This window comes from Anomaloglossus baeobatrachus, chromosome 2, assembly GCF_048569485.1.
Source record: "Anomaloglossus baeobatrachus isolate aAnoBae1 chromosome 2, aAnoBae1.hap1, whole genome shotgun sequence".
In the NCBI taxonomy this organism is placed as follows: domain Eukaryota; kingdom Metazoa; phylum Chordata; class Amphibia; order Anura; family Aromobatidae; genus Anomaloglossus; species Anomaloglossus baeobatrachus.
This window is the reverse complement of record NC_134354.1, coordinates 698686340-698703842: the sequence shown is the minus strand read 5'-3', so window position 1 is coordinate 698703842 and position 17503 is coordinate 698686340. Positions and strand designations below refer to the sequence as shown.

General features: G+C 41.6%; 1 protein-coding gene across 3 annotated transcripts in view; it reads right to left on the bottom strand.

Annotated features, from left to right (window-relative positions):
* ASIC1 (acid sensing ion channel subunit 1) overlaps positions 1–17503 on the bottom strand; it is a 460355-nt gene that overhangs the window by 362609 nt on the left and 80243 nt on the right. For all 3 annotated transcript variants that reach the window (XM_075337256.1, XM_075337255.1, XM_075337254.1), the window contains exon 3: positions 3971–4166. In XM_075337256.1, the coding sequence (XP_075193371.1) occupies positions 3971–4166 (196 nt within the window). The remainder of the gene's footprint in view (positions 1–3970; positions 4167–17503) is intronic.

Below are 17503 nucleotides of genomic sequence, written 5' to 3'. Positions count from 1 at the left end.
CCATAATATTCTGCTATAATGGAGCTAATGTTATCCACATTACAGTTTGTTCAAATGAGAATTCCCAATGGTGGGAAACCATCATTTCATAACGGGATATTTTTCTCTCCTTGATGACGAGACAAATTGTCAAAATGCTAATGTCCCTGTGTGAAAAGAATTACCTTTTATGTGTCTGCAAACTATATTGCGGGCTGATTTTATCATTGTATGCCTACTGTGAAGGGCACATTGTCACACTTTCTGATATACTTTGAGTATCAAGTCCTCAATATCTCCTTTTACTACTGTTTTATATTTAAGTACTTAAATTCCATTTACAAGACCTTATTTTTATTAAAAGGGAGTGGTCTGATATAGCAAAGGACTATGTGGAAAATGTATTAATGATATGCTAGACAGCTATCTTGAAGAAGTCTCAAATTATGGTGCATGCCATGTTTTCACCATGATTTTTTTTTACTTTACACCCTACTCAAAAAACTTTGTGAAAAGTGTCCATTGCTAAGTGGGAGGTCATGGACTTCCATGGCGCTACACAATCTGGTCCCTGGTAAGGAGTAGATTTGACTTTCTAAAACGAAGAGAGATAGAGATAGAGGTAGAGCTAGAGATGGGAAGGTGAGCCATAGCTTGTCTAATTCATGACGAGCAGTGACGTTCCTTACTTCAAAAATATTACTCCAGTCCCTGACTAGAGTAAGATGTATGGCGAGGGCCACACCATTTGACAGACACTCCTATTTCATTAGTGAAGATCCAGCTTACCTCATTCAGATGTTTATATGCATGTCTCAATGCCTGAAGATCTCAGCACAGAGTGGTAGGTGGAAGCACACTACTTTCAAGCAGAAAACCAAAGAATGGAAATCTCATCAAGCTTGTCTATCCAAAAAAATCCAGGTTCATATAAAATATAACTTTTATTTTCAACATTAAAGCGAGCCACCATGTAAATATTCAACAGTATATTAAAAAGAGGTCATTAACAGGCTAAACGTTTTGGTGACCTAACTCACCTTCATCGTGGTCATGATGAAGGCGAGTTAGGTTGCTGAAACACATAGTTTGTTAACGACCGCTTCTTATTACACTGTTGTATATTTACATGGTGGCTCGTTTTAATGTTGAAAATAAAAGTTAAATTTTATATGAACCTGGAATTTTTTGGATGAATAAGCTGGATGACATTCCTCTTCTTCGGTTCCCTTTTAATGAATTAGAAGCATCTGACTCCACCACGCCTCCTCATCAAGAAAACTGGTGTGAAGATTGCTCATCTTGATGAATAGGAGGCCATAATTCTTTTAGAGGAACATATACAAGTTCACTGCCCTTAGATTATCACATGGATATGTTTTGCTAGAATTATATTGGCAACATCTTGCTCTGTAGTATGAAACTGCAGTCTTAATAAAATCCCCCTTTTGCCTGTGTAGAACTAACATAAGTCTAGAGATACATCTAGCTCAGTTACTACATAGAAAAGCTGGGAATGTCTAGAATAGCTTAAGACTAGAGATCAGTGAACCTGAAGTCCGATGTTTGAGGTTTCGGTTCAAACACAGATTAAAACCTCCCCAAAGTTCGGGTTCGAAATTCGAGTGAGTTACGAGTGCAAACCACTCAAGCAAGTAGCACTGTGCTTGAGTATGAGTGATGCTCAGCCCAGTGCAAGCCACGTACAACATTTGATTGGCTTGCACTGGGGGTAAAATCAGCGTGATCGGATGTAATGTGTACACACAAACAACCGAACCTTATCTAAGGTTTGTTTGTACAATCCGAACTGAACTTCAAAAGAACTGCTCATCTCTACTTAAGAATATTTTCAAAATCACTTCATTCAACACTTATTAGCAATTTAAAAAAAAAAAAAAAAAAAAATTCTACATACTGGACTTCAGTGTGACTTTATAAATTGGTGGTTACTTTTTTTCTACACAGAGAATCATGAAAAATTCTTGCTAAGATCAGGAATATTTAAAAGACCTGGCTGTAACAGAAGTATCCAAAATGGCAGATTTATTCCTCAATGAACTTCTCTATTGCTAAAAACATATACTGGATAAGGCCTCTGCCACACTCACGTGAATTTCACGCACGTGCCGAGAGACACGTATTTTCCCTGCGTGTTGTGTGCAGGTAAGTACGTGTCTCTGGTACGTGCGTGACACGTGTGTTCTACGTGTGCTATCCGCGATAGCACACGTAGAATCAGTAATTATTATACTCACCTGGTCCTTCCTGATGTCCGCGCTGCTGTCCGTGGTGCTGAACCTCGGTCTCCAGCCCTCCCGTCTCCCCGCTGCTGCTGCTGCCAGGCAGTGAAGTGAATATTCTATGAGCATAATGAGCGGCGGTCGGCAGCAAGAGGCAGCAGCGGCAGAGACAGGAGGGCTGGAGAAGGTGAGTTAATGTTTTTTTTTTTTTTAACTGACATGTGTGTTTTCTCCGGCGCGTGTCACACGGGACCGCATCCACACTACACCCGTGTGGTGCGGGTGCGGGCCGTGTGACACCCGTGCTGCCGGCGAAAAACCGGACATGTCAGCGCTTTGAAAATCGCACACACGTACAAACGCACACGGACACACGTTCCGTGTGGTTTTACGTGTGTGTGCCTGCTACAATAGGGTAGCATTGGTTAAAGTGTCTCCGTGCCGCCGGTACGTGTAAAAAATGACAAACACGTGCCGGAGGCACGGATGTGTGGCACAGGCCTAAGGCAAAGAAGTGATGTTTCGATCAGAAAGTAGCTGAAAAGACTTTACAATGACTGTTTTATGGTCGAAATATCATTATTTTTTTGCAATGTTTATGTGTTGGTCAATAATGAAGTTAATTGAGGAATAACTCTGGTGCCATAAGGTGGCTTTACACACTGCAACATCGCAACGACATCGCTGTAACGTCACCGGTTTTGTGACGTAATAGCGACCTCCCCAGCGACATTGCAGTGTATGAAACACATCAGCAACCTGGCCCCTGGTGTGAAGTTGCTGATCGCTACAAATCGTTCAGGACCATTCTTTGGTCCTTTGTTTCCTGCTGTGCAGCATGATCGCTAGAAAGTCTCAGTGTTTAAAAGGACTTTACAGCGACTTCGTTAGCGACTTCCCTTTCAAAAAGCTGCTTTACAACGTCCCCAATGACTAGCTAGGTCGTTCTGCAGGTCCGGATCGCTGTTGCGTCGTTGGCCAGGTCTGCCTGTTTGACAGCTCACCAGAGACTTTGTAGCAATCCCGGCCAGGTTGGGATCGCTGGTGGGATCACTAGAAAGTCTCAGTGTGTAAAGGGGCCTTTAGATACTTCAGTTGGATTTGCTAGCAATTTGGTGATGAGTTGCCGCATGAAAACACAAAGTTAAGAGTGGTGGATGGGAACCTACTCTATATTAACAACTTGGGTGTAGCAATGGCCTTAGGAGTAGGCAATCTAGAGCTGATGCCAAGGCAAAATTAGATTGGGGGCTTCAAAGTTTATTTGGGAAAAGATTTGTCAAGTCAGGTTGGCAAAACAGGGTACAACTGTGGTCCTAAGGTATACCATACCACGTACATATATCAAGAGCTCTAGGCCAGTTGGGCAATATCAATAAAGATTTTTAGTGTCTAAATGGAAGAAAGAATGGTGGGATTCACTGAGAAAAGGAAACAATAAATACAATTTAATTACAGAAGATTGGAGAACCCTAGTAGTAGGTCAACAAATAGGCAACAAATCAGAAGTCAGCACTCTCAGTGTATCATATCTAATCATCCACAACATTTACCTTACCATATAAAACACAACCCAGCTTCACCAATAAAACAAGTAAACAACTCAGTAAATGATCTCACAGTTAACACAGTTAAGGAGGTCAGGAGTGATTAACAAGACAAGAAACAGATCCTCAACATATGGCTTCCCGAGGCAGAATTTGTTCTGAAATACTTTTGCACATAAGTAAAAATAAAGAGTGTCTTACTGGAACAAAGTCATCAGGGCCACACTCTTCCCCTCTAAACTTGCAGCCAAGGAGCATCTCCCGGATGTCATGTCCAGTGCGGTCATAAAATTCTTTCATGTTGAACGGCTTTGGCTTGAAGTTACGGAAGTTGGCTTTATCTTGAAGGACTTCCATGACTTTTTCATCAGCAAGGTGAGAATCCGGAAGCTCATAACTGGAAGATATGCGACAGAAAGGACAATCAAAGATTTATAAGTTATAATCCTTGACACAATTCACAGGTTTTGGAACATTTGACCAAATAACATGAGCACATAGATGTTATCATGCTTTGCCATTGATAAGATGGTCATTATAATTCCATCTGAGGCCTCTTTCACACGTTCGTCAAAAACCACGCATGTTTTTCACAGACGTGTCAGAGGTGCGTTTTGCCCTCTGTGAGCCGTGTTTATTGCCTACGTGTGTTCTCCGTGTGTTATCCGTGAGCTTCCGGCTGCAGTGAAGTGAATATGCAATGAGCAAGTGACAGCAGCGGCAGAGACAGCAGGGCTGGAGAAGATGAGTAAAGTTTTGTTCTTTTTCTCGCAGACACATGTCTTTTCTCCGGTGCGTGTCACATGGAACACCTCCATGTGGTCCGTTTGTGTTACGTGTGACCCGTTTGCATTCCGTGTGACACCCGTGATGCCGGAGAGAAAACGGACATGTTGCAGTGAGAAATACACGGACACACATATGTACGGAACGAACACACGTTCCGTGCGTAAATACATACGTGCATCCAAATCCATTGGAATACCTAGGTCTACGTGTGTACGTGTCTCCGGTACGTGCGGAAACTGACCACTCACTTCACTTTCACTTGGCACATGTGCCTCCACCAGCACCATTTGGCTCTGCCATAGCCCCTCTGCATTTGTATGAGCCTCTTTTTAAATTTTGCATTAGAACCGCCCGCAGCAAGGGCCACACTGGCGCACATTCATCTCTCATGGGTCTTCAGCAAAATGGATCACAGTTGCATGATACTCGGTTCATGCTGGCAGCACAGCGGGAACTGAGGGTCAATAGCATATCACATCCGATACACTCGCATTGGATGCCATATCATGATGTGAAGCCAGCCTAAAACGTAGGACCAGAGAGGTTAAGGACAAATCTTTGGTAGGTGATATGCAGTAAATATACTTTGTCGTATTTTTGCTCCAAAGTCTCCCATAGAGTTTTTTTAAACTCCCAACGATTACACAAAAATGATCTTCTCAGAATACAAACTTAGCCCTTATCTATATAATAGTGGACACTGAATGATCTCTGAGGGTCAATCTGCTTGGACCGCCAATAATCTAGAGAATATGGGCTTTGCAGAAACCCATTTTAAATGAAGCAGTGGTGAGCATGCTCAACCTCTGCACTTTTCATTGTCTATGGGACTGCCAGGGAAAGCTGAGAACAATGCTTGAATATTTCAATTTCTGACATAAACAGTTAATGGAGTAAAGGTTCAGCATGAGCTCCTCTGATCCATTCAAGAGGGGGTCTGTAGAGCCCAGTTCCAGGGATCCAAAGCAATCAGTAAATGATCCTATAGCCAATGAATATGTCACTAGGAGATTTTAGCAAGCATTGCCGACAGTCATGGCGGCATCAGAATCTGGGGAAACACCAGATTCTTGCACTCTGCCTGCTAACTTTTCTGATGTCTGTGATCAGCGCAGGCAGACTTGGGTGTCGACTCACAGACCTGTAGATCATGGGCAGACTAACAAAAGTTAATCTCTGCTGGACTGCTTGTTACTGTTAGTCTTCTTTAGTCACATGCTATGGGAGAGCTAGTCATTCTCTCACCTCATATATATATATATGCTGGCTGGACTCTTGCATTAGTGCCAGCTATAGCTTGACTATACTAGCCTGGAGAGGTGGATGTATATAGGCTTACTGATAGTTGTTATATTATTGTTGTGGTGTTAATTCTTGTTGTCTTTTTGTTGCTGCATTACTTCACTTGATTTTCTCTTTAGCTTCCTATTGTTTATTTCTGTGAGTGTGCAGTGTGATTAAGTTTCTGTTTTCCCTGTCTATCTAATTTGTGTTTGGATCTCAGTCCTGCCCCTTTCTTCCCTATGGAGAGGAAGGTACTTTGCACCCTGAGACATCGCTAGCCGATGCTAGCAATTCTGAGCGCGATAGTACCCACCCCCGTCGCACATGCAATATCTTGTGATAGCTCCCGTAGCGAACATTATCGCTACGGCAGCTTCACATGCACTTACCTGCCCTGCGACGTCACTCTGGCCGGCGACACGCCTCCTCCTTAAGGAAGCGGGTCGTGCGGCGTCACAGCGACATCACACGGCAGGCGGCCAATAGAAGCGGAGATGAGCGGGACGTAAACATCCCGCCCACCTCCTTCCTTCCGCATTGGCGGTGGAGGCAGGTAAGGAGATGTTCCTCGCTCCTGCGGCTTCACACACAGTGATGTGTGCTGCCGCAGAAACGAGGAACAACATTGTATCTCCAATTGGTGCGACATTATGAAAATGTCCGACGCTACACAGGTCACCGATTTACGACGCTTTTGCGATCGTTTATCGGCGCATCTAGGCTTTACACGTTGCGACGTCATTAGTGGTGCCGGATGTGCGTCACTTTCGATTTGACCCCGACAATATCGCAGTAGCGATGTCGCAACGTGCAAAGTACCCCTTACTCAGGAGTATACGTAGCTAGGCACAGGATCCCGGCATCTCCACCACTAGTGGTAATCCGAAGGTTAGGGATAGCCTAGGGTCATTTAGTGTGAGGGACGCCATAGGATCCCCTTGTCCATTGCTATCCCACAGTCACATTGTGACAGAATATGGTATAAATGTGAATTTTCGGAATAACCCTTTACATATAGGACACAATACAATGAAATATGTTTTGCAATGTAGACTTATATTTGCAAACAGAAGAATTGTTATTGAATGCCGGTGTGGAATTGTGTATGTGGTCACAATAGAAAATCAGTCATCATCCGATTTCAGCATCACTTTCTTTGTGAAAACCTTATGTAATACCTGCAGCTAAATGACTGACAAGACCCACCATACATCAGTACAGTGGGAACAACATTAAGATTGTGAATCATTTTACCAGAAAAAAATCTGGGGTCAGAATCGCGCTCCTACCAGATACATAGATCTGCATTGTGCACAGAGCAATTATCCTCAGCCCCTGCTGTGTCAGGATCTATAGTAGGGGCTATAAAAAGCGATTTAATGTATGTCATAAGTAACCTGCCTTACGTTAGCAGATATTTTCTTGAAATATTTTAGTTTGAGATGAACCTTATGTCAAGAGCTGGGTGGGAAACATGTAAGCAAATGGCACTTTTGGAGCAGTTAGTGTACGTGCACACAACATCTTTTTCATGTGGATTCCACTACGGACTCCACCTGAGAAACTTATCAGAAAATGCTTCAAAGAATGAGTATATGAATGTCTATGTAAAACGGCTTGCTGCTCCTATGTTCAGACATTTAAATATCTTTTAACCTCTTCAGGTTTCCGAAGACATCAAGCAGTTAAAAAAGTGGCTGTCCAACCTTCAGACGTTTCTGCTTGGAAGACGCTCAAAAGACTCCTTGATGTCTTTTGGAGGATTTGTCATCTTTTTTGCTTAAAGGGATCTGAGCAGGTCCAATATGCACCCAGAACTATGAGCAGTTCTAGGTGTATATTGCTAATCCCTGCCTAACCGTCCCTGTATCTAGTAGCATAGATAAAGAGATCTTTAGAAAAAGCGTTTCTAAACATCTTTTATCATATGCTAATGAGAGCAGGCACTAGTCGCAAGGATGTTAGTTCCTGTGCTCATTCCACATAGGCGTACTAACATGTTATTCAATGTGTACCTGTGTCTGCTGATAAGAAGTCCCGACACTTCCGGTCATGCGCACTAGCCCCCTATGGGTCTGGGACATGTACACCCGGCTTCATACTGTGCATGACCGGAAGTGCCGGGACTTTTGATCAGCGGTGACAGTGGACAAAGGGACACGTGTCACTGCTGGTGACGGTGCATTGAAAAGCATGTTAGCACATCCTTGTAGGCGTGCTAACATGCTAAGATGGTGGGATGAGCCATCTTAATTTTGCTTAATTTTGACAACAATGTTTATTCTTTGCAACCTTTTTGTTTCTTGACCACAGTCCCCTGATGACTAAGTGAATTAAGAAACGCGTTGGGAGGTCTAAGAACATTCTAAGGTCAGACTGTTGCCATTTGAGGGGTACTGTGAGGCTGAGTCCGCCCCCCCTCTGTTGGACAACCTTCTTTTTCTTGTATTGCTACAGTGGAGCCGTATTTATGGTCCTAGCAATTATGTTTTGCACTGTAAACTAAAGCGCAATACATATTGGTGTGCATTATGTGTGACAATCTAAATAATCTACTTGTCACCTTCATTATTATCGGTCACGGTGGGGGATTCCCCTACCGCCTCCGATTGTCCTATTTCTGATGAATAGTAGGAGCCTGACATTGGCCCTAATTATTTTAGGTTGGTTCTACAACCACTTTTTGTTGTGTGGTCCAAATTTTATTATAAGCTATTAAAAGCTACGTTTTAATCATTACCACTTTATTTGTATCACCATTTGCTTGGCTGTTTGTACTGAGGCTGCATTGAAAAGCATGTTAGCACATCCTTGTAGGCGTGCTAACATGCTAAGACGGCGGGATGAGCGCAGGAACTTAAGCCCTTGGGACTAGTCCCTGCGCTCATTAGCATCTCATAAATGATCTTTAGAAATACTTTTTCTAAAGATCTCTTTGACAGTTAGGCAGGGATTAGCAATATACACCCAGAACTGCTCGTGGCTCTGGGTGCTTAGAGGCCCTGAAAGGTTCCCTTTAAAAAAAACCCAAAAAAACTAGTGGTGCTTCATTATTCAATGGTGTTAAAAAAAACAACAGTAAAATTAACGGGCAAAAAACTTGGAGAAAAAGCTAAAAAAAATCTCTGCTGGACAAAAAAGTGGAAAACACTTAGGAAACAACCAAAAATAACACAAACCTGAAACAGGAAGAAAAACCCTTGTGTTTCCTGAATTGTCGTCTACTTTAAAACTTGGCAGGTTTCCGTGAGTTTAAAAGATGTCATGGGCACATAGCCTAGGGGGCTTAGTTTATCTTCGTTTGGATTATTAGTGGTCCTGTAGTGATTTAGCTGGAAGTGTGTAGGGGGTCTAAAACAACCAACTTACCATTGGTTTGTACCAGTAAATTTCCCCAAAGTGCATCTTATAACTATTATGCCACCTTCATAACATAGTGACAGAGTCATGTCTGCTAAGGTAATGAGTGCAGTAGAATGGTTTTTATAAAATATCGGAGGCTGCAACATTGAGGCAAACATTCACGAATTGGTGCAAACTGTCCGAAATGTAACAAAATATTACACTTGGTATAACATATCTAATGCAAATTACTATACATGTTAGACCCTTGTCTTCCTTATGTCAGTCATTTGTTGCTGCTATTCAGATAAAAATTTAGCGTATTTTTTCATGTTAAATCTACATTATCATGCATTGATGGTTAGATGCTATTTTTTAAAATGTAAACATTTATTGATGTTTCTTTTAACAAAAAAAATGTTCATTTAAATAAAATCTAATAATTGTACAATGAACATATCTAGCTTGCATAATTAGCTTTTCTGCTCATTTAAAATACCTGTTTGCTTTTTAAGAATGGAGATATAGGCTAATGATTACAACAAAGTTTAGACAGATGCTGATTTGTTAAAATTGAATTTTCTCTGTGAAATAATCAGCTTGTAGGGGTTTTACACCAGATATTATTATATATTGTATTCAAAATTGTCCCCATCAAAAAAAAAAAATAAATAAATAATATCCCTGAATAATTGGAGCAGTGGGAATAAAATAGGACCAAAAACTGTCCACTTTTGAATTGGTAACATGACCTCTTTAAGGACAGTATTTTCTATTTTATTTCCACTGCCTCTCTAGGGCTGGTTTCACACATCCGGCATTTTGAAGCTTTGCCGGATCCATCACACTCCAGTATAGTGCAATACAGTACAATGGCATCGCGGGCAAGCTCCGGTCACATGCTGTCATGTGACCGGAGCTTGCCGCGATGCCATTGTACTGTATTGCACTGTACTGGAGTGTGACGGATCCGGCAAACCAGCGAAATGCCGGATGTGCGAAACCGGCCTAAGTATTTGTGTTCTTGGTTAATCGAAGCTGAAAGCTTAAGTAGGGTGTGGTGCTTTCGAATTGGCTGAAGCTAGGAGCAAATAACTTCACCTGGACAGCACACACACCCATTCTGTCAGACTGAAAAGCACTGCAGATCTCATCCACTCAAACCTTAGTGGCGGGACAGAGCCTACGATGTCTAGAGCTTCTAGTTCCAGCACCAACCACGGAATGAATAGGGTGGTGACTGATGTCAAAAGCAGACATTGCAGGACTAGCTCTGTTGGAGATGTGACACTTTAGCGCCAGCGTTGATCTTCCATCTGAGTCAGAAGAAACAGTCACCCTTCTAGCTTAGACAGAACATTAAGGATGCAGTTGATTAGTCCGGGAGGTATCTATTTATTTTGTTTTATGTTACTCATGGGCACATTTTTAATATAACCTTATGTAACGAACAACTTCTTTATGATAGATTTAAGCTGCTGAATTTTTTTTTTAGTACAGAAAAAGGTTTAGACCAGATAAAGTTATGTTCTCCTCTCGGAGGAAGTTAAAGGTCTGTAGGGAGAATGTTCACTTTTGGATGTAAATAAGAATATTTTTATTCACGTACAGCAAAAAAAAAAAAATCTTTAAATGAATTTACAATTTCCCACCGAAAGTTGACATTTGCTTCTGTTATATTTTTACGTAAACATGCAACGGGTAATTGTCTTATGTTGCCTCGTATTTGTATATTAGTAAGTTCATAAACATGGTTGATGTGTCTGGCTGTCACTTTCCGCATTTGCTTCAATTATTCCCTTATTATTGTAGATTAGACTTTTCTAAGGAAGGTTGTCTCTTTTTTGGTGTCATCACCAGAATTCTGGTTGTTTAGAACAATGGTTCTTTCAAAGGATAACCAAAATTTGCAACTTATGAAATCATTTTTATATAAGAATCACTCTGGAGTAGGAGTAATCTGCAAGTAAATAGTGTTTAAATCCGGCTTACTAGAGCAGCGGCAATAGGAAAAAAAAGAAGTTTTATCCTCCTTGCAGCTGCTTGCTTCCAGTCATTGGGGCAGTGCAGAGAGTAGTTACAGTCACCACTCACAATACACTGAGTGCGCTAAAATCAGTCCATGACACATTGAGTGACAGGTTGCTTTGCAGCGTGTGTGTGGTGTGTGTTCAGAGCACGATGTCAAAGTGCCGGCGAGTGATTACAGTAGCGCTCACTTTATAGTGAGCGATAACTGTACCTGCTCCCTGCATTGTCTTAATGACTGGAATCAGGCAGCTGCAGGGAGAATAAAACTTAATTTTCTCCCTATAGCTGCTGCTCCACTATACCAAATACACAGGGTTCAAATGCTATTTACCTAAGTCTGCAGGTAAATAGTATTTCAGAATTAGACCGGATCCATTTAAGGAATTGCACAATATACAAATTCACCATCATATTGGTTATAATGGCTCTAATGGCTGTTCTTAGCTTGACTATAACAATACTAATAATTGTGATAATAATCTGAATTACATTAATAATGATTCCAAGTTGTCTGGTTCCTTTACCAGCCTTCAGCATTGCTCATATACAGCCATGGAAGAGTCAGTGCAAGAAGACATTGGGGGATGGGTGCCACGAGAGACCTGGACATACAGTGATAGAGCAGCCTATTAATTAAAATGAACGTTTGGAAATGTAAAGTCGGATGAAAAATGAATGCAATTTTATGTGATAAAAATCAAACAGGTTTTTCTATATTCATTTAAATAGTAAAACGATTGCCCTAAAATGTATCTAATTGGCGTGCACTTTTCACATCAATTATATTTGAAGCTTCCTACGGGCAAATGAATTTGTTGATTTCTATCTCTTCCCTTACTTACCCTCTTCTATGTGGTTTCCACACTTTGCTACAGCTCACTGAATAATAAACTGCAGCCCGATGATCCCTGCTTATAAAGAATATCTCCCCAGCACCTATTACCTACTATACATAAGATATTCACACTGAGATGTGTATGGCCAAGACTAAGAACTTACAAGACTTTATGTTCTGCATGTTTTGTAGTTAGCAGCTATATATACAAGCTTCATTTTACTAACATCCACACTCTCACCAAGAAGATCAGTCAACAGACAAGATCTGTCATGAGGATGCTTCAAAGGAGCAAGTCAACACATCAGATTCTTTCCAGTGCTAAATATATTTTTTTAAATTATTGTTAATGTTTTTATAAGGGTTCGATAATCTGGGGGTTTCCGTAGGAAAAGCAATGTCACAACTTATAATTTGATTGATTGCTCTGAGAGAAACAAAATAAAAATTTTGTGGTTGTGATACCTTTTAATGGCTAACTAAAATAAAATAAGATGATGTTACAAAGCAAGCTTTCGAGACATATCAGGTCTCTTCATCAGGCATGGTATGCCAAAATATCTGAAGAAACACAAATATATGCATAAACAGAGCACAGGGATGGCATAATAAAAGGACATTTAAATAAACAAACACTGAGCTTAGAAAGTGAATCCTTAATTAGCTTTGATTAGTGGTGTAAGAGTTTTATTGTCTCAATATCCATGTAGGATCAGAGGCCTGGTGCCCTCAGTCTCTGGAGTAGACTCCTCAGATTTTGTAGTGAGTCATAAATCCTCCTAACAGGTTTAGTCCTGTGTGAACAGAGTTAAACATTGTAATGAATTTGTATTCCCAGACCCTGCGATGGCTCTGTGATCTGAAGTTGCCTTTTAATATGACAACTTTCATGTGGTTTATGTTGTCTCCTGAAGTACAGAAATGTTTGGCCACAAGTAAATGAGTTTTTTTTGTCTGTAATTGTGTGGCGGTGAGATCTCATCCTTGTTCTTAAGGCCACTTTACACACAGAGATAAATCTTTGGCAGATCTGTGGTTGCAGCAAAATCATGGACATATTGTTCCATTTGTCCACAGCCACAAACCTGGCACTGATTTTCACTGAATTTCACTGCAACCACAGATCTGCCAAAGATTTATCTCTGTGTGTAAAGTGGCCTTTAGTCTCTATCCTGTTTCTCCAACATAGAGACCCCCAATAGAACATATAGTGCACAGGATTAAGTACACCACATTGTTGGAGGAACATGTGAATGTCCCAGGAATCTTATAGTCCTTCTGTGTGTTAGGGATCTGTATCCGGTCTTGGGTCTCTACATGAGTGCAGGTTTTGCAGCTCTCCACATTGCAAGGATAAGTTCCTCTTGGTGTGTCTGAGGGCATTGAGCTTTGGATCATGATGCTCCCTTAATTTGGAGGTTGTCTGTAGCATAGCAATGGAGGATCTTTGAATATTGTTTTTAACCGGTTATCCTTATGTAGAATGTGGTGAAGTTTCTTGGCTGTTTTTCTCAGTACCTCGAGCTGTGGGTTGTAGGTCACCACCTGAGGTACTCGACTATTTTCCTTTTTGTTTGTTTTGAAGCAGTTCACCTCTATGGGTCCTTGTGGCTCTAATGATCTGATCATCAATGTAGGAGGGGTGGTAACCTTGGTTTAAAAATGTCTTTTTAAGATGGGTTAAGTGTTCATCCCTGTCTGCAGGGCTGGAACAGATACGATTATATCTGAGGGCCTGGCTGTAGACAATGGAATTTTTGATGTGTTGTCTACAGCCAGGCCCTTAGATATTTTGTCATACTATACCTGATGAAAAGACCTGAGATGTCTCGAAAGCTTGCTTTGTAAGATCATCTTATTTTATTTGTTAGCCATTAAAAGGTATCACAACTATAAAATTTTAATTTTGTTTCTCTCACTCAGAGCAATCAATTATTTTTCAATTGGCTAACACGGTACCAAAACCTTTTCTTTTAACTCATAATTTGAATTACAAATCTTTCAGAATTTACAGGACTCATTCAAAAATAAAGCTTTCCTTCCCTTCTTCTTTGTTTGAGCAAGGCAGTTATGTCTTCTCTTAACTTTTGGACCACGTTCTTGATAACCAATCAATATTTGTGAACTGGAGACCATTGCCCATGAGGAATGATCTAAAATTCCAAAAGCTGGTGTCTGGATATGTATCATGTTTGCAACAGGTCATAATAGTCGTGGGGTCTACTAAATAATAAAGACTATTATGAAGGGGTTCGAAGTCATTAAAGGTAATCTGTCAGTAGGATCAACCCTCCTAATTTAGTTTATCCTCAAGCATATAGGTTAATAATCTGTGGACATATAGGGAAAAGCTCTATAAATCATGACAGATTTTGTAATATATTTTATCCAAGAATATGCTTCTTTTCCCACATGAACTACATCTTTTCCTGTCCCCCGAACACATCATTCTCTCTGAAACCCAACTTGGTCAAAACAAGATGGCTTACCAGCTCATTGAGGGATCAGATTATATCTGTCCATTGAAGTTTACGGAGAATTTAGGGGAAAGAGCAGAGTGAGTGAAAGAGATGCAGACCTGTGCTGCTGATTTCTAGTAAGTGTTTATCTCCCCTTTGTGCTGGATTCACAACTACATTACTCAATAATGTGTGTGCTGTGTATAGGAGACAACATAGCAGCCAGTCTCCTCATTAGCTTTGTTTCTAATTTTAGTTGTCTCTGAGCTAGTCTATGGAGAGTTTAGGGGAAGGCACAGAGTGAATGAGATTGATACAGATCTGTGCTGCTGTTTTCTAGTAAGTGTTTATCTCACCTTGGTGGTGGATTTACAATTACATTACTAAGTAGTGTGTGTGTTGTGTATAAGAGACATTATGGCAGCTAGTCTCCACGCATTAGCTCAGAGACAACTGAAAGTTAGAGACAAAGATTGCAAGGGGAGGGGAACTAATGAAAATTCTAGGTTGCAAGTCATATAATGGCCAGAAATAGTGTTATTCCTCATGTATACACAGGACATTTTATTCTGAAAAGTCACATTAAACAACAAGTACAATCAGACTTGTTTAATCTTTCCTTTCATGTTTTCCTCCTTCGGTCGCAGTCTCTCGGCACTATGCTTCCTTGGTATATTAACCTCGGTGGAAACTCCTTAAAATTCACATAATATGTAACTTGTCTTAAAGGTCACGGGCAGCTATGACATTTTACTGCTTGCATATTGAAGCAAAATGCATCTAAAATGTTGTTTGAAACTCTCATTTTGTATTATAGATGCTGCACGCTCAGCTGCAGACTTGGAGAAGCAGTTACCATAGTGATCCAAAGCTCTCCGGATCCCCGTACATGATGGATCTGACAGCCAATCTGATAGGCAAAATGGAAATAAACATATTTAATCCTTATTTATAGAGAAGAAAATGCCGGTAGAACATGCAATCTTTTTTTTTTTCCAGTTAAAACCAAGCAGAGTAAATACAGGAATAAAGTCCTAGCTGTACGTACACATTTTATATAAAGGATTAATCCCTACCTACCTATAGACCTGTCCCAGTTATTACCAAATTGACAGGAATGCTCACTTTCTAGCAAAGTTTGCCGAAAACTCGGCTTTTTCGAGGTTGTTTGCATAACTACATTCAATATTACACTCAAGAGCTGCATTTGTAATCTGTAGGCTTCAGAGCTGAACTTGCTCAACATTCCTTGCTGGATTACTGTCTGCACGAATCTTGCTCAGTCGATTTTAAAGGGGTTGTCCACTACTTTTACATTGATGGCCTATCCATAGGCGGGCTTTGCACACTACGACATCGCAGGAATTGGGCCGCCCACCTAGAAGTCAGAAAGGGAGGTGGGAGGTGTCAAGTCAGTTGAGTGGTAGCTCTCGAGCTGTGAGGAGATCTGAGGAAGCTGGGAGTTGGAGCTCCCAGGGGAGAAGCAGACTAGGTCGCAGACGGGGGTCTGGACCTAGAGGAGTCGGAACCCCGGTCGCAGGGGATTGAGTCTAGGTGCCTGGGACCCATCAAGGAGGATGGTCAGCAGCCTGGTCCTATCACCGGTCCGAGACCAAAGACACGACAGGGTACACGGACCCTAGGTCGGGGAGAAGCTTCAGGCAATTAACCTGCGGAGGACAGGACCTTTATGGACTGTTCCCACCAGCTCAGAGATCGGGGGCACTAGCATAACGAGGGGGATAGGGCTTTCCTAGCAAGCAGCCCACTGAAATCCCAAGTGTGAGCTCCTGAGAGCAGTCTGCTCCCCTTAGCCACAGTGGGGAGCGGGGCCCAGACAGTTCCAAGCTACCGGGCCACAACGGAAAATCTAAAACTTAGTGCCAGGAGGCAGGTTACGGACCACTGTCAGTACTGTAAGGGACGGGACCCGGACAAGCTCCCTGCGAGAGGCAGCGGCATTCAGAGACTTGGTTCACCCTGTTGTCAGCGTCTGCTTCATTGCTGAGTGAGTACCCGACTGACCCCTGTGCTGCGTCCCCGCATCACCATCCAGAGTCCCGGGGCCTACCCCTACCCGTGGAGGGTAACGTCATCTTGCTGCCCTACTCCATCACCCCAGGTACTCCCAACGGCAGTGGCGGTACTCCCAATTACCGTACACCACAGGTGGCATCACGAACTATACCAAATCCCCTGTAAATACTCCCTTTTCCATTTGAGTGTTGCCCCTATTCCCTGGGTACGGAGGCCCTCGAGCCACGAGTAATCACCACCCCCGGATCCGAGCGGTTCGATCCGCTGCAGGGGCGGCACAGGAGCAGCTCCGGAACTGAGCATTTCATGTTGCCTGCTGCCTCTGGCACCAAGAGCAGCTGATTGGTGGGGGTGCGGAGTTTCGGAGCCGGGGCTGATCAGACACTGATGACCTATCCTAAAGATAGGCCATCAATGTAAAAATAGGGGACAACTTAGTTAATTATGAGAGTCATTTTCACTTGAATTATCATACAGTTATCTGCTCTAGGCCTCACTCAAATGTATAAGGCCTGTTTGGAGCCTCTACTGTTCCTCTGTGTTTGACTTTGTATGAAGGTTTTTTTTATCTGATGGCACTTGAGTGATCATGGTACAGTAGTACATAAAGAAAATCAGAGAATTAGGTTATGTTTTCACAGTGTGTTTTTGATACTTTTTTTGTATGTTTTTTTCATTGGTTTTATGCAAACAAAAAAGGCTAATAAAAAGCTTTTTACAGGACCAGCAAAACCTATGAGATTCCAGAAATCTCTTACACACACCTGCTTTATTTTCTTGACAGAAATGGTAAAATGCTGCGTTTTTTTAAAGAAGCAGCATGTCAACTATTTCAGCATTTTTGCTGTTTTTTTCACCATTGAAAGCAATGAGAGTGAAAAAAAAGCAGCTGCGTTTTTGCTGCTTTTTGGGGGAATGAAACTAACTTTAGTTAAACATTTACTGTAGACTAATGAC